The sequence below is a fragment of the Anastrepha ludens genome, chromosome 4 (genome assembly GCF_028408465.1).
Source record: "Anastrepha ludens isolate Willacy chromosome 4, idAnaLude1.1, whole genome shotgun sequence".
Lineage (NCBI taxonomy): Eukaryota > Metazoa > Arthropoda > Insecta > Diptera > Tephritidae > Anastrepha > Anastrepha ludens.
This window is the reverse complement of record NC_071500.1, coordinates 28,770,980-28,797,848: the sequence shown is the minus strand read 5'-3', so window position 1 is coordinate 28,797,848 and position 26,869 is coordinate 28,770,980. Positions and strand designations below refer to the sequence as shown.

The following is a 26,869-nucleotide window of genomic DNA, read 5'->3' as shown; positions in this document are numbered from 1 at the left end:
CCCTACGATCGTGTGGCAGGCTTCAATTCCATAGATCGTCGTAGGCGTTGAAGTCACCTACAACCAATCGGTTTTCACCTCTGATGAGCGCATCAATTTTAGGATGACATCCAGCCGCATAGCAGGCGGCGGAGGGTATGTAGATGTTACAATTTTCGATCTCAGCATTGTCTGACCGGACAGCTATTCCTTGATATTTGAGGCGATACTGCACAGTGGGTGGACTATAACGCTAGACCACCACTTGTCTCTGTTGTAGATCTCCCTGGTGATCAGCTAGCTGCAGTTTTGTCTCTTAAACTGCAACTATTAAGATTCCATGCCGACTCATAAAGTCAATTATCTCGTCAATCTTCATCGTGAGTCCGTTGCAAGGAATTAAATCAAGGGTTGCGGCCACAGTAAACTAGCCCTGTCTAGTGCGCTGCCCGGAATTAGTACTCCTTAAAAACTAAAATAAATAATTGGTGCGCACACTTCTGTTAGGTGCTTGGCCGAGCTCCTCCTCCTATTTGTGGTGTACGAGTTGATGTTGTTCCACAAATGGAGGGACCTACAGTTTCAAGCCGACTCCGAACGGCAGATATTTTTTATTAGGAGCATTTTCATGGCAGAAATACACTCGGAGGTTTGCCATTGCCTGCCGAGGGGCGACCGCTATTAGAAAAATGTTTTTATTAATTTTGCTTCCGCCGAGATTCGAACCAACGATCTCTCTGTGAATTCCGAATGGTAATCACGCACCAACCCATTCGGCTACGGCAGCCGCCCATTAGTACTCCTTACTTGTTTCTTTTATACAATGGCTTTTGTATAAGGTCTTATGTGATTATGTTTCCTGTCTCTTATTGAATTTTTATTTTAAAATAATTAGCAAATATGCCTACATTCATACAAAAATTGGTTTCGCTTTATATACTTATGTAGGTACGTAAAAATATTATGATAATGCAAGTCCTCTTCCATTCGCCACACCCCTGCTCGCTTTCTCTCAGCTCAGCTCACTTGACGAAAAATGTCCATATGAAAGCAACAACCAAGTTATCGGGCAAGACTCGCGCTAGCAACAGATATAACTCACTATTTTCCAAACAAATGCTCTGTCCCAGCGCTGCCAACATATGTTTATTTATACTAGAAAAGAAGAGGCCTACAGCGCGCGGCTGAAAAATACATAAGGCGCCTTCGATTTGTCACTTCACTGCTCGCTAAGGTGTTGTGTCTCTTTTTGGTGTTGCCCATCGTGTTCACACACAGCCATTTTACAGATATATTTAAGTAAATAGCAATTGAAATGTATCTAATCTTCATCAGTGATGAACAATCTGTAAAAAAAGAAGTATTTTATTACGAATGGGTCTATTAAAAATTTCAAATAATGTCTGCCCAAATGTGTGTCTCCATGCCTGCGTCTTGCGTTGAACTGAAATAAATGCCAATACGCTCAAGCAAGAAGACCAAGTACTCATACCATCACACGTTTAGATGCCTGTCAAACTCACACCTAGATGCCTATCAAGAAAATAGGATGAAGGATAGGATGTTTTTACTTGGTACTCCAGGAGTGACCCTGCACAGTTGGCTCGAAGACACCAGGAGGCATAGGCACTGGAATATATGGCCCCGTTCTATGCCGATGGGTAGTTTTCCAAAAGAATGAGCGAATTGCCATTCTGAGCGACAGTTAGGCGGCACTCAAGGTTTTGTTATCCTGTGAAATTAAGTCCTCACTGGTCCTCGAGTGTATCAAGGAACTGAATCTGTTGGAAACGTACGATCGTATCCGGCTAATTTGGGTCATAGGACACAGGAGTATAACTGGGAACGAAGTAGCGGAAGCATTGACAAGAGAGGTTGTGGCCTCATCATTAATAAAACCCGGGCTCTTCCTTGCTATGGACCAGCACGCCATCAACAAGAAGTTTAGGAGTGAAGGCCTAAGGCTAAGGAAGGTTAGCTGACACCCAACTACTATACTTTTTATTGAGAAATATCTAAATTTGTACGACGTTTTTTAGACTTTTTGATACGATTTTCTATCAGCAAAGAGTGTTTTGAGAGCTATAGCTATTTTTTGCAGCTGAGAGTATTTTTACTTATAAATACTCGTTAATAGACCCATCTCAATGGCTCCGTTGCGACAATGCAGTTGACTGACGTGACGTGTAAAACGTACGGTGGTACCACAAAGTATTCCCGCATATAAACAAACTAAAAAAAACCAAATGGTCTCGTCGTGAAAGCAAATATTAAGCCTCATAGGCCTCTTCTTTTCGCCAAGAGTTAGCAAGTGGCGCATAGATGAAGCCACTGGTATAAATGAACACGTGTTGGAAACGCGGGAATAGAGCTGCCTTAATTTGGATGTGTTTGTAAGATGTAAGTTATACCAGCCTAATGAGCTATAACTATACTCGCTAGCGGCAAATCTTACTCGATAACTTTGTTGATGCTTTCGCATTCAAATTTTTCGTTAAGTTAATCAAGCATGAAAACAGCGAGTGGAGAAATGGCGAATAGAAGACGCCTTATATTTCGTTCCTTCCACACAAATGTAATTTTGGGCAGCTCTTTTCATCTATTCGGCATTTGCTAACGTAATTAGTGTTGCTAATAAAAAAGAAAAATGCAACATAAATAAAAAACCATTGAGCAGATAGTAGCACTGTGTAGAGTATTTTGCTTTTGCTTTTTGCAGAGAATGTCAAATTCTATAAACGAAGATTTACAATTAAGAGGATGTATAAATATGTTTATAATTGATGCTTACACCCTTTACTGGCCGAACTTCTCCTATTTGTGGTGGGCGTCTTCTTGTTGTTCTACAAATGAAAAAAAAAAATAGAAAAATCTTGTTCTATAATTTTTTTTGCTACTCAAACCTGTTAACTTCCGAATGGAAGTCATACATGAATCCATTCTGCTACGGCGGCCGCCGTAAGTTATGAGTAGTTCGACAATTTAAAAATCAAATAAATAGAAAAAAATCTGCAACCTTGTTCCGTTTTATTTTATTTTTAAACTAAATTTCAGTTTTCCGGAATGCCGTTTTGTAGCAAACATAATATAACCACCCCCACACCAATGGCCCAAGACAGGCCTTGATATGATTTACTTTACTTTGAAAACTTCTAAGTGGTAGCATTGAATACTGTGAGAACAATAGGAAAAATACGAAGCGACGAATGAAATTCAAATGTCAAAGGCATAAAGTGCCTTTCTATTCTGTAGCGGCAGTTGTCGAAGCAAAGCAAGTGTGCATTGGATCAGCAGCTAAACAGAGCAAACACATTTCGTGTCCGCCAGCATAACCTCGGCAAACGGATGTCTGCATAGGTGACGGTTATGGTGCCCGCAATCACCGACGGTATCGTAATCTCTGTGTATTGTCCGTAAGATACACAAAATTGAACAAAACTTATGCCCGTAGAAAACAACTGCTTTCGTTTGGTTACATATTTACATAATACATCGGCTTGTGTGGGTTTTTGTTTGGTTGTATTGACGCAATGTGGCCATTGATATGTTTGAATACACACTTTTACCCACATCCGCGTTATCAGTTACAAATTTTCACATTCAACAGTGTGTTAAAGTTATTTTAACAAAAATTAAAATTTTTCTAAGTTTATTTGGAAATGATTTCGAAATATACGCTTTGGCAACACTGTGTGTTCTACGTTCGGTTCTACGTAACCGGAACGACCCGGATTTATATACGGCCAAGGACTGTCACTTCAGCGGCATTCCTCGTATATACGCGGGGAATGTTTATGCTGTTACAACAACAACAACAAATGAGCAATCAGCTGATACGGTTCTACGGGAATTTTCCAAACTCCTGCGATAAAATCTACGATATGCAAGGGAAGTAATTTGTCATTTACATGGGGTTCTCATTAGTTTGATCGTAACAGCTGACAGGGGACAGCGTTTACGTCGGTGACTTTTTGCAGCATAAGGCCCTACGGTACCTCGGCCTGTGTGCGCACACTTAGATTCTTGCAGGGTACTAGCCGTAGCCAACAATATTAGCCCCATTCACAATAAATACTCCCAGGCATGCATTTCCCAGCTATTTCTCTCTTGCCGTTTTCGTTTCTATTGTGACTAGTTTATCGCTGCTACCAATGCATTGTTTTCTATCAATTTTTCTATCGGTGTAAAAAATTTTCATTTGACTTTTAACATTTCAACAATCTACTCACCGATAAACAAGTTCAACGGTATTATGTATTTTTTTGGGAAGTGAACAAACATAGAATTGCTTGCATCTGAAAATAAATTATTGCGTCTGTGACTTGTTATACCGTGCTAATACTCGATTGAGAAAAAGGCTGCAAAATCCAGGGACCACAATTTTAATCGTACAGCCTCTACAAAAAAGTATGGCCTCAACTTTGCAGCTGGAATTCTCGCAGGCCATGTCTGATTTCAAAACAATGTTCCCAGACATGGATCGTGAAGTTATTGAGGCTGTGTTGCGTGCTAATCAGGGTGCAGTGGATGCCACCATCGATCAGCTGTTAGCAATGTCCACTGATAACCAGAATGAAAAGCTGCGGAATGAATTGGATGCAAACACATCGCCACAACGCAGTCTAATCAATCTGTATGGCACAGATAAGCAACCTGCAACCGCACAACTAATTGACACTACTGATGGCGGCGACGCGGCAGTACCGAACAATCAGCAAACTGCAGCTGCTGCGGCAAATGCAGTGCTGTTGAATCTCAGTGGCAGTAACGGTGTGAATACATCATCCAATCACAATACAGGGGCATCACCCAAACAACGATTGGTTAGTACCATGTCCAAGTCGTCAACTAGTGCAACCCCAAAACGAAACGTGCATCACGGTACTCAACGTTGGAATCCACCTATGCTCGGTCCACTCCCGCCAGGTTTTCTACGCATCACACCTACTGCTCAGAATGGGGTGGCTCGTGATTTTGACTTGCCGGACGAACAGTTTGCATTGATGTTGCAAAATGAGGAATTCATGAATCAATTGCGATGGAATCAGGAATTTATGAATGCGCTGGAAAAAGAGCAAAGCGGCAAAGCTAAAGGCGAGGATGATGCAGCATTCAAAGAGCGACTAAAGCACATGGGCAAGGTATCACGAAAGAAATTTCTACAAATGGCGCGTGTTTTTACGTGGCAGCGTAATAAAAAAACAACAACAGCCAAACAAATTGACTCGCTGCCATTGAAGGAAGAGCCCAGCGACGATGAGGATCACCATCAGCAACAGCGTAAGTAAACCGTTAGTTGGGAAAGCAGAATAAATTTTGTTTTAATTTGATATGTAAGTGAGTTAGTGTTAAGTTAATAGTTGTTGGAACATAATATTGTACGAGTTTACGCTTAAATTTCGTTGTTATTCATCTTTTAAGATTATTTTATTTTATTTTTTTGTTTTTAATGCCGATAAGCATGTTTATTTATATATTTAGGTGTGGTTGTTTATAAACGCGAAATGGAAGATTTTCAAAAGTATGCAAAAGCTTTGAAAACTATAAATTTTATCTTAAGTTTACTTAGTAGTTATCAGAAAATGTTAAGAGTATGTTAAAACGAGTGAATTGCAAAAATTAATGTAGAAATGAGAAGTGCAATAAACGGTACAGCTTGAGGAAACGGTGCTTGAAAATTTACAAAGACATACCTTGACTTAGAAATTTAGTTGTGTATAGCCTAATAAGCAGTTGTTATTTATCTGAAACCCGGTGTATTATGTGATTAAAAAAAAAACAAAATTTAAATTTTGGACTGAGCTAAAATTTGCAAATGTGGCAATGATTATATTTTCGTTATAATTTTAAAATTAGGTATACGATATACATTTTAATTTTATTAGCTATTTGTCGAGGTTTTTGGACAATAAGCATTATTAAGTTTAGACTTAAGCTGCCGTTGTTATTTTTGTAACAGCATTAAACATTCCCATACATTTTTGGGAAATGCTGCTGAAGTGGCAGTCCTTGGGGACGTTCCGGTAACGTAGAACCAACTGTCGTTGTTGTTGTTGTAGCAGCATAAACATTCCCCATACATATACAGGGAATGCTGCTGAAGAGGCGGTCCTTGGTCGGATATAAATCCAGGACGTTCCGGTTACGTAGAACTGTCGTCTTGCAGCTTGCTGTTTCATTTTTTAAACGGCATGGGTGCAAGCATGGCCACGAATGCTTCCTTATAGTCAAATACGAATCTCAGTGCAATGTTAGTTAGTGTATCAACACAAATACCGGCTTCTCCCTAATGTCATGCTTGCATCTATTGGAATTTGTTTTTACCTAAAAATACTTGACAGGACTGAATATATACACAATTTGTTAGAATATCAACACCAAGGCCACATGTATTTCACAAAATTCACCTGCAAATATGAACGAAGCAAAACTATTACAATATAAAGAACTTGAAATGTGAAAAATAAAGAAAATGTTTAAAAAGATAGTATGAAATTCTTAGAAAAAAACATAAAATCTTAACAATATGCAAGTCAAAAACCGAACTCTTTCAAGGATGCGCATAGAATTACCAGACATTTGGTTTATTCGTGTTGGTTTGGGTGAAAAGTGTTTTCAATATTAATTTTTTATCAAGACGTTAATTCTTCTAACCTAATTTGGGTATAATGCATATGTAAACACATATAAGTACATATATGAAAATAACTAAAGTGCTAATTAAACAATGAAATTGTAGATTGGATAGTCCTTAAAACATCTCTAGGCACAGTTAAATTTATAACATGAAAACTATGTATATTGTGTCAAATTTTCCGTCAACTAATTGCAATAGAGGTTACTTGTCGTACATGAACAAACAATTTGCTTACTAGTATTCAATAAGTAAACACCTCCACATAAAATAAAACATTTTATGCAAATCCAAAGTAATTCAAAATATTATATGTGACGTTGAGAAGTAATGCCATTCACAAATTACAAATAAAGTTTTCAATTATTTTTGCAAGATTGTTTCGTTTTGTTTTTTACTGCAATTTTATATGAATTATTTAATGCAAATTTGAAGTAATTAAAAATATTATATGTGACGTTCAGAAGTAATGCCATTCACAAAGTTCACACATCCAAAACTAAGTTTTCAATTACTTTTTCGTTTTGTTTTTTACTTCAATTTTATGTGAAAGTTTTAGATCTAATCGAAGTAGTCCCTTTCACAAAATTTACATATTCTTAACTACATTTTACTCATGATTCAATTATTAAAGGTTTGCTCACTAGTGACATTCAATTTTTGACACTCCCTTACAAAAGGTTGTATTTAAGAAGGTGAATAAAGGGGAACAAATTAAATCCTTTTTGGTAAAAATGGTAGCAAAAAAGTATTTTTTTACTTAATATTTGAATTTAAATAATGGTACAAATAGAAGTTATTAGGGGAAGTTACCAAGTCTGATATTAAAACAAGAAATTATTTTACTTAAACCAAGATTTTATTTTGTGAATTAATTTTTTAATTTAAAACCGATCACGAAGTTGCAAAGTTTCGCCAATATGAAACTATTTCGTTAAAAATAAATAAATAATTGGCGCCTACAATTCTGTTAGGTGCTTAGCCGAGATCCTTCTCCTATTTGTAACATGTGTCTTGTTGTTCCTCAAATGGAGGGACCTACAGTTTGAGGTTGAATCCGAAATGCAGATGTTTTTTATGAGGAGCTTTTTCATGCTGGTACTGTACTTCGCTAAGCCTCCTCTGGACGCTTCATCCATCCATTGGAAACAAGTTCCGACAATACCAACTTTCTTATAATGAGGTCTACAATGTTATCGATTGCGTCGGCACTATCCCATTATTCTCCCTGTCGTAACTCTTTGGGAAATGCTCTTTTCAAAACATGAATTCCTTCTAAATCACCACATCATAAGAAATAAAATGAACCCTTGTTAGTAAGTTATATATTTTTAAAACAATCTAGTGAGCACTTTCGCAGCCTATATTTGAAAGGCATCGGCCTCAGATTGTCAAAATGTCCATCTTTCACGCTCATTGCCCCTCTATGATAACCTTATTTAAGCGGTATGTCCGGATGTACTCCATATCGTGTTCATATTGATCCTAGACGTATCGAGCAACTTCTTGCCCATAAGCACATCCTTCTGAAAGCGAAATGTTTTTCCCACATATTTTATTTTTCCTCCACTTTTACTCTAAATTTCTAGAGTTAGCAACCCAGTGCCTTGCTAAGAGAGCCGATTTGTCAAGAGGAAACGAGAAAGCTGCTTACTGAGCAAACCTTTTATTATTGAATCATGCATTTTACTTATATTTTTTAGAGTTTTTGTATTTGTTTTTTTTTATTATTTATTTTGATTTTTTGTTTTTTTATATATTTTGTTAGAAATCGTTTTAATTGTTTACATAAAATTAAGCTCTATAAAAAAAAATTGAAAAATGTGTAATGAACTGACACTTTTCCTGTCTTGCGATTTTAAATGTTGAGTGGAGTGCATATTAGTGTCGAGATTGCAAACCTAAAATGTATGTAATATTGTTTTTTCGATGCTCCCTAAATTTGCATATCATATGTATGTATATAGTGCCAAATACTACATTTTTTTAACTATGCCACTCAACGGCCTTTCAAATAAAATGTATTTTAAAAAGTGTTTATACGGTCACCTTGGTTCTTGATATTTCGAAGTAACACTTTTTTATGTAGTGTATTTAAGTTTTATATTTTAAAATGTTATATATACATTGTGATATATATTGAATATTTCAAAACACCTTTACTCCAATTACTTTAAAAAATAATGATTGAAAATAAACTTGAATTTTTAAATTGTAGTAGCTAATTGTAATCCAAAAGAAGCAGAAAAATCGATGTAGACCAAATTATTAAAGTTTTGTTAGTCTAATGATTTCTGTATGCTAAAATACTTTGACGAAGTGACATACAAATATGCACAATACATATGTATGTATGCAAAGGATCAAAATTTTCACTTCGTCCAAAAACATACAAAAAAAAGTACAAGTTTGTTAAAATTTTATCGGAATCAGTGCAAAACGAACTCAATTAAGATTGATAAATTTGTGAATATGTTGATAGTATTTACTTAAGAAATCATATTAACTTATGAAATTGTATGTATTTATTTTAAATTGCAATCTAAAACTATTCATCTATTAAATTAAAATAATAAGTTCCATCTTAAAAAATGCAAAACTTACAAAAACTGAGATGAGAACTAAATTTGTAATTTGCCTCCCTCTAACTCTGTACGTAAAAAAATAAACCTTTAGAGTTATATAAAGTACATATAAACATATTGTGAAGAAAATACAGCATAAAAAGTATAGTAAATAGTCAGCACTTACATACATATTAATATATTCTTACTACATACACGTACGCATATAAACTCTGATAAAAGAAAAGGTTGGAGAATTACATAATTACAAAAAGCCATAAAAAAAGTCATAATAATAATTATGTATTTATGTATAAATAAGCTTTACCAAGAATCTAATAAAGAGAAACGAATAAATGTTACTCAAAACTTAAAGCCACGTTGTTTGCACTCAGATAGTGTTGCTGTTGTTGTAGCAGCATAAACATTCCCCACACATAGGGTATTATGGAGAATGCTACTGAAGTGACAGTCCTTAGCCGGATATAAATCTGGGTCGTTCCGGTTACGTAAAGTGACTGCAGTGGGCGATAGATAGTGTTGTTGGTGTTGTTGTTGTAGCAGTAACTTTTCCCTGTCAGTGTAGTTTAATCACCAGTCGTCTTCGTCTAGCTAATCTAACCGCAGGCCCAGGTAACTTGCTGTTTCGACAGGTTGGGTCCAGAGGGAGAGGGGTGTTAGATGAGTGGGTTTGATAGGGCATGTGAAAAGATGGTTAGTGTTATGCGGGGTGCCTTCACATGTCGGACATATGTTTAGGATGTCGATTCTGGATAGGTAGGAGTTTCACTTGCTACAGTATCCAGAACGTAATTATGCCAGACAGATGTGATCGTAGTGAATGCAGTCCTCAAAAATTACTTGACAAGGAAGCAAATGTAGCTAAGATGTTTTGGGCGAAGAAAAGTTTGTAAATAGTTGTATGTGTGTATATGCCCCTTCATTTTTGTAAAATTGTATGGTTTGGAAAAAGGTTGGAAAATTGTCAGTGCCACGCCCACTTTTGAGTAGATACACACATCTTGTTAACGATTTAAGGAGTTAGGGGTAGTCAGAGGCCCGAAAAAATTATGATTTTCAATAATTTCTTTTTTTTTGCTAGTCAATTGCTTTATTTTACAAAAATAAAACCATAGCATTAATACATCATGTTTCGTCTGGACTTTAGCAAAATTTCAAAAACAAAAAAAAATAATAATTGTAAAAGTTATCGCTGTGATCATCACAAGTCCCTTGAAATTCATCTAAAATCAATAGGACAAGAGAAATTAGTTTCATTAATAATTAATCTTGTGCTTGATCAATGCTTTTTTTCAAAATTAACAATACGGCGGCCTCGGGTAATATTTTTCAATCTTTGAGAAAAAAACCGATAATTGTTAAAAAAAAAAGCGAAACTTTGAAAAAGCAATCCTTCGATCAGGCACGGGTTTTTTATGTTTTTCAAAAGCACCTATTTGGGGTGTGCGTCTCGATGTTCTTGAATTGGATTTTTTTCTGAAATATAGTCCAATTTTTTTAAAATTCTGACTACCCCTAACCCCTTAACGTAACTTGTCCCACCTCAATTAAGTCCGACATACTATACATATCATTGAGATCGTGTAACTCAGACCTTCTTCTTCTTCTTCTTAGCTTCACAGTCCGTAGTGGACCATTGCTTCATCAACAATTTTTCTATCCATGGCCTCATCTCTCCAGATGTGTACGTTAATTTCCTCAATATCTGATTCGGCATCATTGGACCATCTCTTTCGCGAGCGCCCTCTTTTTTTTCCTCTAATGGGTGTTAAAATAAAAGCTTTCCCAGCATTTCGCTCTTTCGGCATGCGCAGTACGTGCCCAATTCATTTAAGGGGGGAAGCTGGTCTAGAATTTTGAAAAAATCGAAAAATTTTTTTTTGTCTTAAAAGGTGCTTTAGGGTCTTAGAAATAATATACCAAATGAGGGATGCCAGCAAAAATGTCTAAATGCCCAAATTTTTCATTCGACGGCAGTGCCTCGCAGGTATGCCCCGAACGCTATTTACAACTTTAAACGCGTTTTTCTCGAAATCACTTTTTTTAAACTGGCCGAAGACATAACTCGAACAAATCTTTACCGATTCTTACGAAATTTTGACAATACATTCGAAATACCTTTCTCCGGAGACGTACGTAGGATTTTTTATTTATATTACATAGTTTTTTTTTTAATCAACAATTTTATGTCGTTCTTTATAGTGAACATTGTAACTTTTTGTTCAAACGTGCACCATTTCGCGAAAAAAGAAAATATCGAAAAAATCTACACGTCTCTTTCTGTTGTTGTATAGAAACTAAAAAAAATTTATTTTTTGATCCATCACAAAAATTAAGGAGTTTACGTCTTCGGCAATGGACCCACTAGAAAAAAAGGCGCCTTAGGAGAACTGCTGGACAGCGGCCATTTTGAAATTAATTCAGACGAAAAATTTTGTATTTGTACCATGAAAGCTATATTATTAAACCTATTTCACAGATTTTCGATTGATTCCTTTGTTGAGTCAAAATAAATTCATAAAATATGCCCATTTTTTGCGCTCTAGACCAGCTTCCCCCCTTAATCCGTTGGGCTTTCACCCATTTATATATTAAAACCAAACTTCCGTCCGTCCACCTGATGTTACAAGCCATTGCCTCATTGCCTTCACATGAGTTTGTTTGATTCCAAAAATTAGCAGCCAGCCAAATTACATATATTTTACAAAATATGCGCGGGTATATAAAGTTCGTTCCGGACTGAATTTAGCCTTTCTCACTTATTTTTATTATTATTATGTATGTCTATGCTTTGGTTAAAATATTACTTTTTTCATATTTTATTAACTCATTTTATTGTTACACGATTAATTCTAAATATAGTAAACATCTTTGTTTTCATACTTTGTAGACAACCAACGAATGAACTTCGCTATCTGTTGTGCAATTTTGTATTTTACTGAGTTGTCTCGTTGTGGTGACGCCCGTAATTTATTTATAATGTCTTCCCATCTTCCATGCGCAGAGACAGTGCCGTTCCATACAATTTAAATTCGTTGTTGTTGTTGTTGTTGTTGTTGTTGTTGTTGTTGTTGTTGTTGTTGTAGCGGCTTACTAAATTCGTCTTTTGGTTCGCCTGTCTGTGGTTTGGTTTGCTTTGACACGATCACAAATTTCGTTCAAAGGTTAGTAACATATGTGCATATGTATGCATGTACGAGTATGTATAGGCATGCATAGTTATATATGTATGTGTGTCTTAAGTCTATAATTTTTATTGCTATCATTTCAGAAAAGGCTGAACATTTTACTGCGGGCTTCCGTTACTCCACCACCACTCTCAATTTCTTCGTCACTCGATGGAGTACATCGGGAAGCTCACTCAAAACAATTGTGCCTGCATAATTACAAATGAACAAATATACTTACGTATCATCACTTGTGTATATGCATGCGATGTGCCCAAGTATTGGTTACAAACGCCAATGGAATTTTAAAACGCCTTTAATTTGCTTCATTCTCCCTCAACTATTGAAAAGTATATATGTATGGATGTACGTGCGTACAACAAATATATATGTACATACATATGTATGTTTGTATATAAAGTACTTACATTGTGATGTTCCATTAATTTACTTCGGCGTTGGACCCGAGACCAACAACTCGATTCACTGTCAGCTTAATGCGGGATTTACACTAACTTACTGTATAAACGATCCTGCTTACTCAGAATTTATACCAAAAAATTAATAAATCAGCAAATGCAATATCATAATTATAAAAAAAATTATTTGCATGAAATGGCTCACAAATTGAAGAAAGTATTGATAGATTTGTATTATACGTCCACTAAAATAACCTACGCAGTTCAACTCAAACGACGATCCCACAGTCAGTGGCAACGACATCGACTGTAATAGCAAAGCGTGTCACTTACTTAAATATTATACCGTTGTATTAAGTTGTTTTTTTTTTATTCTATATTTCTTCAATTGGTGATGCCCTGCCCTTCTGTAAAATGCCGGCCGGCTCAATTGCTAGTGAGCCAGCTACTATGCCGGCAAATAGGCGCAACACATGCACACTCATGGCTTGTACATATATCACACAAGCTTCGGGTGCGGGTTGTTTTCGGGTGTGATATATAATATGTACATATGTTACTACTAACTCATGGCAAAGAATTTGAAAGCAGCATTACAATAGCGATATGTACATACTATATACTTATACATACCTATACATACAAATATGGGGTCAGCCACCAGTTGGTTCATTATGAAACAAACCAGGTTATTTTTACACTCATAGCCGTCGGAAAATCTTACGCTTGAGCAATTGAAAACTTACTTCTGGAGTGATTCATGTGTTGTCCAAGACGTGCGAATATTGAAAAGATGAATCAGCAGAGGTCAACAGTTTAAAACCGATTTTGGAGTATTGACATCATTAGCCTTTTTTCTAAGAAACTGCTGGAAACACCATTTTGTTTACGAAGCCATAATTTGTATGTGGAGTTTCGTTAAACATAGATGCTATGCGGATAATCCAGAAACGATCCAAATCTTACATATATCATCAAATAAAGTTTTAAGATAAAGATATCTCAAAGAATATCAAAATTGCTGCAAAACTTTCAAGTATGCAGTTTTGTAGATCATTGAATTTTGATATAATGAAGTGCAAATTTAGTAGTTCAAAAACCACTTTGATTTTTTACAATGTTTTCTGCTGACGGTGTTGGGTGTTTTCTTCCATGTAAAAAATGTGGAGTAGGCGGTAAATGCAGGAAATTCACAATACCGTGACTGAAAAAAGGTCCCAAAATCAGTGTGATTTTTGATCTACATACTTGAAACTTTCTCTTCTAAAATTCAATGCGCTTTAAAATTGCATACTTGCAGTTTTTCAGTAGAAAATTTCTAATTTTGATGATAATTACAATAGAAAATTCTTGCGAATTTTATACATAGTTTGAAAATTTGCTTTTAAAGGTTTTTGTTGTAGCATGAACTGTGTTTTTATAAAAGAATAATTGAAATTAAAAAGTAAATAAATAAATAGCCAAAACTTGACAATATATGGTGTACACTTTCTTTTGACGTTGACTGTAGGTATATACCACTTTTTGCGTGTTTGTCCTCCTCATATTTGTGGCGTGCGTCTTGATGTTTTCCACAAATACAGGGACCTAAAAAAATATACTGCCTCCGCAGAAGATTTCTTGAAAAGCTTTTTCGTGTCAGAATTACACTCGAAGGCTTGCCATTGCCTACCGCGGAGTGGCCGCTATCAGAAAAAATCCTTTTCTATCATTTGGTGTTTCATACCCCCGTTACCGAATGATAGTCACGCAGCAACTTATAGGGCTGGGGCAGCAATTTCCATACTACTACCTCCTTAAATATTTATTATAATTTATATTGATGTATATTTATTTTTTTATATGCATATATATTATATAAAAACAAAATTCCGAATTATTGTGGACTCTATAATTGCTTGTTTCGGTGGTGTGTGGTCTGATGTTGCCCAACAAATGAAGATTCCTATAGCTCAATGTCGACTCCAAACGGTAAATAGCTTTTGCGAGAAGTTCTTTCATGACCGAAATAAACTCGTAGGTGTGCCATTGCTTTCCAAGAGCCTGCCACTAAAACTCTTTATAATTTGGTGTTCAACGACTGGCCCACCCTTTGCCAGTGCTAATAGCTTGGGCAACAAAATATATAAAAAATACTATACATAAACGCATATAAGCACACTTATCTGGCACTGCACTGATGAAAAATATTTCTTCTTATGTTATCTTATCGCATTGCTCAAATGAACTATACAGAGCTTAATCAAGCGGGCTTTGACCGTGCTCCTTTACCACGAAGCAGAGTTCGTTACGTCGTAATCAGCATAGGAGGAAAATAAATGTGTCACTTGAAAATTTGAATTTTTCAAATTCACCTCATTTAATGCAAAAAATTTAAAAAATTCAATAGACTTGTTCTATAGATGATGTTAATCCTTTTTTAAAAGAAATTGTAGAGGCCTAAAAAACAATGAAACACTTCTCTCGAGCTACATGTTGCATATATAATATGTATGTCAATAGTCAATAAAGAAATGTTTACGGAAATATTTTTCCAGACTTCATTAACCTTACTGGATATTCTAACTCTTCTTAAACATACAAACACATTGGAAAAAAATGGCGGATTATCAAAGACTTTGGTCCACGTACTTTTTCCAACAATATAAAATATAACTACCAACGTTGAAACGGATCTATATTAGAAGAACGACTTAAATTTTCATTGTATATTCTATCAAATGCACAAAAACTTAATAGAAATGTTCAAGGATATTGCAACATCAGCAACAACAACAATTTTCCAAAGAAAGTATCTCATCATAACTATTTTTTGGTGCCAGTACTATTTAATCTGCCATAAGTTCTGTTACAAGTTCGATCTGTTAAAGGTATGAAATAATAATACTTTTTTAATGAAGTTATTTTTACTTAATCACGTAAATATAAAAAATCATTTGCTTTCACACAAGCCTTAAAACGATTAGGCCATTCAGCTATTGCAGTACGCACGGTTTCCATGGATATTGACTCGAACCAATGATTGTTTGAGACTATCAAAATTTCTGAGAGGTCTTCGACAGGCCACATTCTCCAATTCTGACCACAAACTGTGGCGCAATGGATTCAGATCTGGATTTCCAACGGCCAATATCCCGCGGTTATAAACCCAGGGATATTGTTTTTTACTCACTGCTGGGTGGTTTTTGCCTTATGGGCTGGACTGCAATCTTGCTGCAAAATCCAACGCTCACCATTGAAGAGAGTACTGCTCAACTGCTTTACCACGCCTTCTAAGACATCCTCCTGGTACATTTTTGCCCCGATCTTAACCAGTGTATGGTGGCCACTCTGAACCCTTGAAACAACATTTTAAGCGGCTTTAGAAGTTTTAGCTTAGATTTTGTCGCTTTGCTTATTAAAGACTTCTTCAACAATGAAACAAACAAATTTCTCATCTGTGAATAGAATATTTCCAAGCCATTGACAGCGTGCCACCAAAGAAGCCCCTTGCATCTGTCGAGTCTAATTTTCTTCAAGCGCGTTGTAAAAAGGTGACCAGTTGTATGACGGAAGACTTTTATGTGGAGATCATCTCTAATTAGTCTTGACCTGGATCTGGCCGATACATCCATTATCCTGGACATGTATTTCTGCTTTCTAAGGGTATTTCCGCGAATTCTTTCTTGAACGGCTTTCAGCTATTGCTGATAGGATTTTTAAAATCCTACTTCTTAACGAAAATAGATAATCTATATACTTAAGGTATCAACAACCTTTTACGTTTTGTCAAAAGCTCAGGATGGTTCAATATGGAGAGGGAAATGTAACCCACTGGTTCGAACCACGCGAGGATAACCACTTCTTTTTCTGTCTGACACTTCAGACGTTTGGGAATAACGTTTTATTATGCAAACATTCTCGAAATATGTTTATTCAGCAATTCGAAAAAATCACTTGCACTTTTACCAAACTTATGTAATGCAATCCATGCAATGCGATTTTCCTTAGCTCCACACTCCATTGTTAACCAGCGCAATTTGCCACGAAACTGGGTATAATTTATGAGTAGACAATGCATACGAACAAATGCAAAAATACCGGAACGTTTTTCTGAGAATTTGTTCTCGCCGTATGCATTGTAAAATTTGTCACAGAATCTATGGCAAGACTAAGTATAATGAAACTTTATTATATGTTTAATATTTTCAATTTTTTTTGCTTTTATTATTATAAACGTAATACATTTAATTAATATTTAGAAGATAATAAATCTATTTCTCTTATTTTTTTCTTTTTGTTACACTTTAATTCTTGATTTATGCATTTGCTTCTATTTTCTGATATTATATTGTTGCGATTTGCAATTTTTTTAAATTATTTTTACCGTTCACAATTTTTTTTAGATCATTATACATATTAAATTTGTTTTGCTGTTACTAAAAATGTGTCATATACCACGCAGCAATTAAAAACAAATTCAAAATATACGGGGATTTTAAGTCTTTACCATTTTAATTTGTTACGCAACGTTTCATTACATTTATTTTAGATTTATACAATTCTTCATAATGCTAGAAAACATCAATTTATTAATCAAATAATTTATTAATAAAAAGTGGCTACTATGTATTTCACATACATACGTATGTATGTGTTTTGATTGTTTCGTGAAGGGATCGTTGGTCTGGTAATCGCAACAGGTATTTCCTTTTGTCACGGATACTGCTCTGGTCTTGATGTATGGGGTCGACTATATTATGCATGAGTACGATAAACTGATTTGTTATGGTTTTCATTTTTTATAGGGCACATGGGAATCGTTATTTTTTTTGACAGTGCTGTTACATTACTTCTATATAATCATTAATTAACGGCGAAACGAAATTGATAGAAGACTAGCAATAAAAGTGCCGGTCTATTTGGATTGTACATACAAATATGTGCCTTAAATGGCAAAAATTCTTATTCTCTCATCACTTTACATCCGTTAATTTTTTTTTATATTTTCTTTATTTGCTTGGCATTTACTTCGCTTAGGTTTTAAAGTCAAAACGGTTACCCGAACTATTACGATTTGGCCTACGTACTTTCGGTTATGGCTAACAACATTTCAGTTTTAACGTAAAAATATACCAAGAGTGTAATCAAAAACATTTTTACGTCACATAAATGGAATTTGAAGTTTTATAGCAATAGCAATAAGAACATGATTAAGAAAACTTTACAACCGTTGAAACATTTTGTATGAAATCATACGAGCAACATAGTTTTAACTGCATAAGTAAAAAGTGTGCAAGATCGTTTTGACTTTACCAGGACCATAATATACATTCCTTTCCTACTTACAAGCGTTAATTCAAAACTAACATCTGCTTAAGTTTTGTCTTAGCTATAGATATTTTGTAAATTTGTAAAATAGTAGCAAAGTAGTATTTTTTGTAAATTGTAAAAACGGTTTTGAATTATTTCGACAACGCGGCTTTCTGTTTTTTACTGAGTTTGTTTTACATGGAGTTTCACTTAAACGCTACTAAATTTTTGCGCTTAGACTTGCCTTTTGGTTTCATACAGAATAAGGTATATTATTGAGAGGAAACAATATTAATTTGTTTTGTTGAGAAAATGAACAAATTAGCTTGGCATTCTAAAATATGCGCCCATGAGTGAATGTATGTAATTAATTATTATTTTTTGTCTATACCATCATATTACAAGTATTCCATTTTTTGTTTTCAATATATATATCTAAAGAGAGACAGCGAGAAGGAAGGTGGACTGCGTAAAAATCCACATTTAATCGCAATGCTTTTCTCAAAATTTTCCTTGGTACTTAAATATTTTCTTATAGATCCTCACTATTTATTTATTTTCTTCATTCATTACCATAATTCCTTTATAAATTTGTTTTAAAATTGTAGTCTTATAGTAGAACACATAAGGACTTTTTAGGTTTTTTCTGTTTCTTTTCGGGCGATTTTTTATTGATCTGCCTTACCAGATCATAGAAAATATCATTTACATTGACTTTAGCTTTGGCTGATGTTTCCATAAAGGCGCAGTTAAATTGAGTGGCTAGACTTTTACCCAGTTCCTTGCCCACGACACGCTCGTCTTCCAAGTCACATTTATTACCCACCAGCACCATAGGTACATCGTCTGTATCTTTCACACGCAGAATTTGTTCGCGTAAATCTTGTAAATCATTGAATGTTGATTGTGCTGTTATGGAATATACGAGGACGAAGCCTTGTCCATTTTTCATATAAAGATCACGCATTGCGGTAAATTGTTCTGTACCAGCAGTGTCGAGTATCTCCAGCATGCATTGCTGCCCATCTACTTCCACCTGCTTACGGTAGCTGTCCTCTATTGTGGGATCATACTTCTCTACGAATATTCCCTGCACAAATTGTACGGTTAAGGCGGATTTGCCCACACCTCCACTGCCCAGCACAACAATTTTGTACTCACGCATAGCGTTAACAATAGATGGACGTGTTCAGCTGCTTCTTATTATGTATGGTTGCTAATAAGAGATGGCTCGCAAATTTATGCGTCGTCGTGTACTACAAATGAAAACGTAATTGCAAATTTCCTTTGTTACCGTAATCACTTTGCGTTTACAGTCACACTTTTGTTTCTAATTCTCTCGATTACTGTGTCGTTCGCTTCTAAATGGTATTGGCAAATATTGTTTCTGACCTTCTACTTTGGTTCTGAATATTTTACGATATGGTAAATTTTCGTTACTTGCACTTTGCTTCTTCTTCACGCTGTTAGTATTCTCATTAAGTTATTTGACTTATCACTTCATCAGTTTATTTTTCTTGGAAATCACAAATCGGAAGCACAATCCAAATGTTAACCCCTATTCCAGCATACAAAAAAGAAAAATAACAGTGTGAATTAATTAAACGAAATTCTCGCTGGATATTCAATTAATTAACTTATCACAATCACATTTTCGGATCAACTTCAACTTCATCATGTTAATATGACTCATTTTGTCCCTTCCACTTTACCTTCTTTCTTCCAGCCGCTGTTGCCGTTGTCGTTCGCGACTACGCTATATGCACCTCCAATGCTACCTCAACTTCACTCAAATTTGATGACTGCGCCTCTCTCCTACGTTTCTGTTGCTTCCAACTGAGGCGCCTGCCTGGTTTTTCCTTTTTCCTTCTACCTGCTCGTTCTTGATTCTTAAATTCGCTGCCTTTTCAAAAAACGAATTTTGTGTCAAATAATTCGACCTGAACTAAACCAGCGATTAAACTGACCTGTTCCGAATGCCAATCACAAAATGGAATGTGAAAATGCAATTTCTGCTGAGTTTTTGGATTTTCCACTTTTTGTTTTAATATTCTTGCTACACTTTTATGTGCTAACCAAACGCAGTTTTATTGGTGAGGTATTAATTAAGATTTATTTGTTTGTTAATTTCTTTTTAATATGAAAATCACGAATTACTACCATAAATTTTCTGTATCTTTGCGCGACGCGTCACAGCAAGGTTGCATCCATTAACTACCAGTACTTTGACAGTAAAAATAGCGAGCAGAGAAGTAAAGTCGTCAACTCGCCGATAAATGGTAGTAGTGTGTTCTTAAATGGATTTAGAATTAACAATATTCAAATTAAACGACTTTCATTTTTAAATTTATAAATACAATTCATAAAATGCATAAAAAGCAAATTTAAAAAAAAATACCTAACCGGTATTCGCAAGGCGAATTGAGCAACTCTCTATCATTCTAGATTTATAAGTTTGCAGGGGTACCTTTTAAGGCCCGTCTGCACACAACTTTTGAGACCCGATGGCGTTCGTATCGCTTTGGCGCAACGCCAAAAATGTGTGCGTGATATATTTAACGTTTTTGTGCGAAAACTTTAAGCAGAAAAATAGGTAATTTATGCATAATAAGGATATTAGATTACAGTTATTTACAATAATAACTGCATTGAATAGTTTTATACCTAATCAAATTTAACTCAGGTCCAACATTTTTCGAATAATTCTATTTGCTTACACCTACAGATTGTCAACGTACGCGACAAGATGACAGTTGTCCAAGGCGAATTGAGATCTTAGGTAGCGTTAGTGCCCATTTACACGATGTCTCCTCTGGAAGGTAAACATTTTGTTCGCGGGTGAAGGACGGCCGCGGAAGAGAGAAGGGAATTTGTCTCCTGTACTGGCGACACGCTTTGTGCTTCTTATTCGTATTTCCAATCTTAAAGCAAACTGTCAAAGTTGCTTCATTCGTTTTCTTCTTTCGTGGAAGAAAGTTCTAAGTTATGTGTTGGTTTTCAAGCAAACGGAAGATAACAACGATGACAAACATACGAACGCTGCTTGGGAAATGCACAATTATTTTTGCTAGTAAAGTAGTATAATTTAAAATAGTTATGGGACATGTTTATGTTGATTTATAATTTTTTCCTGCATTTCTAGAAACTCAGTTTAATTTTAAGTTAATTATTTACATATGAAGTATTTTTAATTTAATTTTTTTTATTCAAGTATAAGAATTTATAAATATATTTCAATAAAAAAAACAACAAATTATTTATTATTTAACCAGTTTGCATTTTTCATTCATATATTTAAGAAACTGTTGTCGAACGCTCTCTGCTTTACATGTAAGCGCGTGCTAGAATACATCCGAACCAGACGATACTAAAGTATAAAATGTCAAAATGTCGCCGAAAACAATTTTGCCCGTGTGGCCGCGAATGAGACATGAAAAGAGAGTTTCCAGTGTCTCCATTCCAGATGTCTCCGTGTGTAAATGGGGTGTTACAGTTACAGCAAAACAGTTACTTTATTTTTTACAGCGAATTCGGAAAAAGTAACCTCTTAAAGTGCGTTCACATATGCATTAATTACCAATAAACCCACAAAATTAATCACATATGGCAGATTACCAGCAAAATTGTCAATCAACTAACAATACTTTTGTGAAAGGTTTTTCTTCATATAAATTATTTTGGTGTTTTTGGTTTGTTTCATTATTATTAACGATATGAAAAAAAGACAAGGAGAAGGAATACCTAATTTAATTACGCAATTGACTGCTAATAATAAACAGCTGGAGGAAATCCGTAAACGACGTTTACAGAGGTTTCAAAAAATGATGGCAGCAATACACATTCAAAATTCGATATTACATTTTATAATACGTAATAAGAGGACACAAGTTTATGGACACACGCTTATGTAATATGAATGCATAGTTAATAAACCTAACAAACATTGTATAAGATTTATGTATACAAACCTGTTTTCTTTGACAGCATCCATTTTATTTAGTTTTTATTTTGGCGTCTCGTTCATTCGTACATTCGTAAAAATAATGATCCATTACACCGGACTTACACACGGAGACACTGAAAATTCTCTTTTCATGTCTCATTCGCGGCCACACGGGCAAAATTGTTTTCGGCAACATTTTGACATTTAATACTTTAGCATCGTCTGGTTCGGATGTATTCTAGCACGCGCTTACATGTAAAGCAGAGAGCGTTCGACAACAGTGTCTTAAATATATGAATGAAAAATGCAAACTGGTTAATTAATAAATAATTTGTTGTTTTTTTTATTGAAATATATTTATAAATTCTTATACTTGAATAAAAAAAATTAAATTAAAAATACTTCATATGTAAATAATTAACTTGAGTATCTAGAAATGCACCGAAAAATTAGAAATCAGCATAAACATGTCCCATAACTATTTTAAATTATATTATACTTACTTTACTAGCAAAAATAATAGGGCATTTCCCAAGCAGCGTTCGGATGTTTGTCATCGTTGTTATCTTCCGTTTGATTGAAAACCAACACATAACTTAGAAATTTCTCCCACAAAAGAAGAAAACGAATGAAGCAACTGTCGAAAATTGCTTTAAGATAAGAAATACGAATAAGAAGAGCAAAGCGTGTCGCCAGTACAGGAGACAAATTCCCTTCTCTCTTCCGCGGCCGTCCTTCACCCACGAACAAAATGTGTCCGTGTGTAAATGGGCATTTACACAGAAAACACAGGGTTCTATAACAAAAAGTATGGTCATTGTCTAGGATTATTTTAAAATCTCGGATTTTGGGAGAGAAATTTTGTATGGGAAATCTCGCTTTTTAATTACTTATTGGGAGTTAATCTCGAAAAAATATATCACCTACTTATACGTGAACTTATTATTACGAAAGAGTTCATACTTGCCTGTGATATTATCCAACCTAGTAGAAAGAGACAACTGTAAAATAGTTGCTAACCAAGGCGAATTGAGTACTAAAGGAGACGCCATTAAAAACAGTCAAATTTAAAATTTTCTTGAAATTACTTAACATTTTTCTTCAAACCAAATCAATTCTTCTACCAAAACATAGGCTGCGTTTCCCTTTCCTTGCTGTTTTAGATTCAGCTCATTTAATTTCGCTGTGATATCCATAATAAAGTAAAAAATAAATAAAGCGAGTACAAGCGAGCGATAAAATCGGTGATAAAAAATCTGATAAAAAGCAAAAACAAAACCAAATATATTGGGGTAATTTTATAAAAACTTAAAACTCTTTAAAGGTCGTAACATTACATTAAAAAAATTTCCGTAGGGAAAAATTAAAACTCGATAATAAATGTCTCCGAACGATAACAATTATAGTAAAATCTTATTCACTGTTGTAGTTATTACAACTGTATACAATTTTCATAATTTTTTGGGAAACACTGCTGAAGAAAAAGCCTTTTTAAAATATAAATCCCTGCCGTTGGAACGTTCATTTTTCTCTCATGACTTTACTACTCACTATTATCTACAGAAAATGTAACTTAATAAATTATTTGGAGTTTGTCAAAATTTGCGAACACTTACATATATACATACATACTTTCAGTAATAATTTCGAATCTTTGTTCAAGCTTTTCTCTTACCTAATAAAAAGCATTTAATTGGATTGTAGCTCAAAACAGGACAAAATTTTATTGCATTTTTATGAGTCTTAATATTAACGTACTTTCGTAACCATACCCGCCGCAATGGTGACGCCACCCACACGCAACATAAAACGTCCTAACTCTTTAAAGTCAGCGTATCGTTCAATGCAGATTGGACGCGTTGTTTCCAACTCTACTAAAGCGCACGAGTTATTGCCGAGAACTCGTGGTTTCTTTTTTATAATTTCACCAGTACTTTTATGTAATTGCGCTTGCAATTTACTCAGCACGGCCGGTTCGATGAGACACTGATGATGTAATAGCACAGGATAGCCAATAGTAATGGGCACAGTCACGTTGAAGACAAGAATACGTGCTTGAAAACGAGTTGTCACCGGTATGGGGTTTTGCGGATCGCAAATAATGCAACCAACAGACAGGGTAGACATATCAACTCCTGATAATGTTACCGACACCTGATCACCTGCAAAAGCATTTGTTTGCGATAATTCGTCGATTTGTATGCCTTTGACTTGAGCTTGCTCGCGGCTAGCACCGACCAACACACGATCATTAACGCTAAGTACACCAGTCTCGATGCGGCCTGATATACAAAAGCCAGAACCAGTCCCTTTATAAATATCTGACACGGACATACGAAATGGACGATCAATTGATCTAACTGGTAATTTAAAATTATCTATGACGTGCAGCAAGTGAGACCCTTTGTACCAAGCTTTTAAAGCAGGATCCACCGCCGGTTTCGCTAAATTTTCACCGCTGAGACCCGAGCATGGTATAAAAGTAACATCCGATTCTTTAAATCCAGCTTGCCTGAGAAACGTCTTCAGCTTTCCTACAATTTCATCAAATCGGTCTTTAGACCAGTTGACCATATCTAACTTGTTGATAACCACTCCCAATTGATTTACGCCCAATGAACGCACGAGTAATGCATGTTCACGCGTTTGTCCGCCTTGTTCGAAACCCGCTTCGAATTCCCCACGCGATGCGTCTACCACCAGCAGTGCGACATCGGCTTGTGTAGCACCTGATATCATGTTGGGTATGAAATCTTTGTGGCCCGGAGCATCTAGTAGTGTTACTATCTTTGTATCGGTCTCAATACGCGAATATCCAACATCCATGGTAATACCTTTGGAATATTTAATTCTCACATAGTATAAAAATTCTAAAATTTTATTTTATAGTAGGCATACCTCTTGACCGCTCTTCACCGGTTTCGTCAAGTACCCAGGCATACATGAAGCTTTGCTTTCCCATTTTCTTTGATTCTTGTTCATGCTTGTGCATGACTCGTTGTGAAACGTTGCCGGTATCAAACAACAAATGACCCATTAATGTGCTTTTACCTATCAAGTTATTGGAAGGATAAAAAAATGTGCACCCCTTTTTTATGTACCTTTAAATGCATTTACCAGCATCGACATGTCCAATTACAATCATATGAAAATGAGCTTTTTGATCACCCCGCTCCTGCGAGTATAGTTTTCGTGCGTCACGCTGGGCTTGTTCTTTGGATATCTTAACAGCTGATATACTTTTGTTAACTTCTTCGTCAACAGGCGTATTTCTCCCTGACACGACCGGCGATGATTGAACCTGTGGGGAATTAACTTCAAACCCACGACGTATATCCCGTTCACTTAATGGTTGCGCAGTGACTTTTATTGTTGGCGGCGCTTGTACGCTAGAAATTGTTTCCCGATCAGGTGTTATTAATTTTGGAGCGACTGATGAAGTTGGCTGGACTGAAAGTTTTTTTGACGTTCTAATCTCGCTTATTGGTTTGTGCTGCTTGGTTTTACTGTCACATTCGTTGTTAAGTATATCGTCGAGTATTTTGGTTATATCATAATCAAAGTTAATACAAGTCTCTACGACTCTTCGCTCTGACACCTGATCGCCCACAACGTTACGAACTTCATCAATGCAGGATGTAAGCTTTGCTTGATCAACGTCGTTTAATACAGGCAATTGGAAATTGTCAGAATCTCGACGATCCTTTTCGTGGGTGACGACTTCTTCACTCATCTCTTCCTCTTCTTGGATGTCTTTGTTATTTTTAATGAAAGCTGACATACTATGTTGGCCACGCGCCCTGTCGTATAGCCACTGCTGGGCGTCTGTCGGTGAAATGCAGCTGTCATCGTCAACGGAATGCCCATATACATCATCGTAATCTAAAACAAATGAAATATGAAAAATTAAAAGCTGTATCTTAGCTACAGTCTGCTGTGAAGATATAGCTCACTGTCGTATTCATCGTTATAGTCCATCGCTCGCACAATTCTGTGACGCGACATTTTGGTCAATTCCTTTTATGTTTCACCGATAACCACAATTTCACAAATAATTTTATGTGTTGAACTGTACAAAACTTTTAAACAAGTTTGTGAAATTTCGCCACCGCATCGAAAACAAATCTAAATACGAATCATCTACAGCAAATGAAAAACATGCGAGGTAATAATTAGAGATGTAAGAATCGATTCCGATACCATGAAGCTTTTCTGAAATAATCGGTATTAGTCACTGATGATTGCATACAAGGTTGCGCCTTTCGCTGTGTCGTAGGCTCAATGAATAAACAAGCGAAACGAAAGGGAATTATTTGTTTGGAAAGGGGAAGAGTAGACCAAAGCCATAGAAACAACCAAACACAAGAAACTATACGCACACACACACACTTTCTCGCTACGGTGTTTTCCATCTAACAATGCAAGCAAACTGCACTTAGTTGTTGCATAAGTTGAACTATTTTATTTATTTCCAAATTTGCTGTAAAGCCTCTGTGAATGTATGTAATATTTACTTTTCCTTGCGATATTAAAATGCCGAATACAAGTAAAAAAGAAGAAATTTGAAATGCGCTATTTTATGTCTATAACTGTTACGACCATCAACAGCAGTGCGACGCTCCTTCCATTTTTGTTAATGATTTCTCAGTTTCTAGCTGGAACACATATATGTCTATAGACCTTACATTCTTCCGTAAGAATTGGTGTCTTAAATACACTCCAGATACTTAAACAAGATTCAGACGATTACTTTATTTCGTTCAAAATATCTTATATGGGATGTTCCATCCACACAACATTTGTTGTTTAAAACATAACCACACTGAAGATGAAACATTAATAAAACAAGA

The 26,869-nt window shown here is 35.4% G+C and overlaps 3 protein-coding genes and 2 long non-coding RNA genes across 8 annotated transcripts; 2 read left to right on the top strand and 3 right to left on the bottom strand.

The window, feature by feature from the left end:
* Nucleotides 1-843: 843 nt before the first annotated feature.
* LOC128861387 (uncharacterized) lies at nucleotides 844-13,080 on the bottom strand. 2 transcript variants are annotated; one of them, XR_008454372.1, is made up of 4 exons: nucleotides 12,794-13,080; nucleotides 12,607-12,705; nucleotides 1,082-1,325; nucleotides 844-1,004 (listed from the first exon to the last, which is right to left on the bottom strand). It is a non-coding gene; the product is annotated as an uncharacterized LOC128861387 (long non-coding RNA). The 2 variants fall into 2 exon arrangements; XR_008454371.1 differs by having other exon boundaries at nucleotides 844-1,325.
* On the top strand, nucleotides 4,115-9,552 carry LOC128861386 (CUE domain-containing protein 1). The gene has a single exon (XM_054099506.1). It carries the CDS (start codon nucleotides 4,389-4,391, stop codon nucleotides 5,265-5,267), a length of 879 nt encoding a protein of 292 aa, XP_053955481.1. The 5' UTR covers nucleotides 4,115-4,388; the 3' UTR covers nucleotides 5,268-9,552.
* A 3,881-nt stretch (nucleotides 13,081-16,961) lies between the features above and the next one.
* On the bottom strand, nucleotides 16,962-20,279 carry LOC128861384 (ras-related protein Rap1). 3 transcript variants are annotated; one of them, XM_054099502.1, is made up of 3 exons: nucleotides 20,044-20,279; nucleotides 19,789-19,979; nucleotides 16,962-19,634 (listed from the first exon to the last, which is right to left on the bottom strand). In XM_054099502.1, the coding sequence occupies exon 3, from the start codon at nucleotides 19,239-19,241 to the stop codon at nucleotides 18,687-18,689; it is 555 nt and encodes a 184-aa protein (XP_053955477.1). In that variant the 5' UTR covers nucleotides 19,242-19,634; nucleotides 19,789-19,979; nucleotides 20,044-20,279; the 3' UTR covers nucleotides 16,962-18,686. The 3 variants fall into 3 exon arrangements, with proteins under 3 accessions (XP_053955477.1, XP_053955478.1, XP_053955479.1); XM_054099503.1 differs by having other exon boundaries at nucleotides 19,789-19,975; XM_054099504.1 differs by lacking the exons at nucleotides 19,789-19,979; nucleotides 20,044-20,279 and adding an exon at nucleotides 19,714-19,774.
* LOC128861385 (uncharacterized) lies at nucleotides 20,272-21,227 on the top strand. Its single transcript, XR_008454370.1, has 3 exons — nucleotides 20,272-20,355; nucleotides 20,522-20,669; nucleotides 20,802-21,227. It is a non-coding gene; the product is annotated as an uncharacterized LOC128861385 (long non-coding RNA).
* A 2,443-nt stretch (nucleotides 21,228-23,670) lies between these two features.
* On the bottom strand, nucleotides 23,671-26,195 carry LOC128861383 (protein HBS1). Its single transcript, XM_054099501.1, has 4 exons — nucleotides 25,973-26,195; nucleotides 25,137-25,901; nucleotides 24,918-25,070; nucleotides 23,671-24,853 (listed from the first exon to the last, which is right to left on the bottom strand). The coding sequence occupies exons 1-4, from the start codon at nucleotides 26,022-26,024 to the stop codon at nucleotides 23,769-23,771; spliced, it is 2,055 nt and encodes a 684-aa protein (XP_053955476.1). The 5' UTR covers nucleotides 26,025-26,195; the 3' UTR covers nucleotides 23,671-23,768.
* Between the last annotated feature and the right edge of the window lie 674 nt (nucleotides 26,196-26,869).

Excerpts from the sequence above, each read along its gene's own strand:
- LOC128861386 (XM_054099506.1), top strand. The coding sequence starts at position 4,389 with ATGGCCTCAACTTTGCAGCTGGAATTCTCGCAGGCCATGTCTGATTTC.
- LOC128861384 (XM_054099502.1), bottom strand. The coding sequence starts at position 19,241 with ATGCGTGAGTACAAAATTGTTGTGCTGGGCAGTGGAGGTGTGGGCAAA.
- LOC128861383 (XM_054099501.1), bottom strand. The coding sequence starts at position 26,024 with ATGTCGCGTCACAGAATTGTGCGAGCGATGGACTATAACGATGAATAC. Across the intron at positions 25,071-25,136 it reads AATTGGACATGTCGATGCTG|GTAAAAGCACATTAATGGGT; the intron begins GTAAATGCATTT and ends ATAACTTGATAG. Across the intron at positions 24,854-24,917 it reads CGGTGAAGAGCGGTCAAGAG|GTATTACCATGGATGTTGGA; the intron begins GTATGCCTACTA and ends AATATTCCAAAG.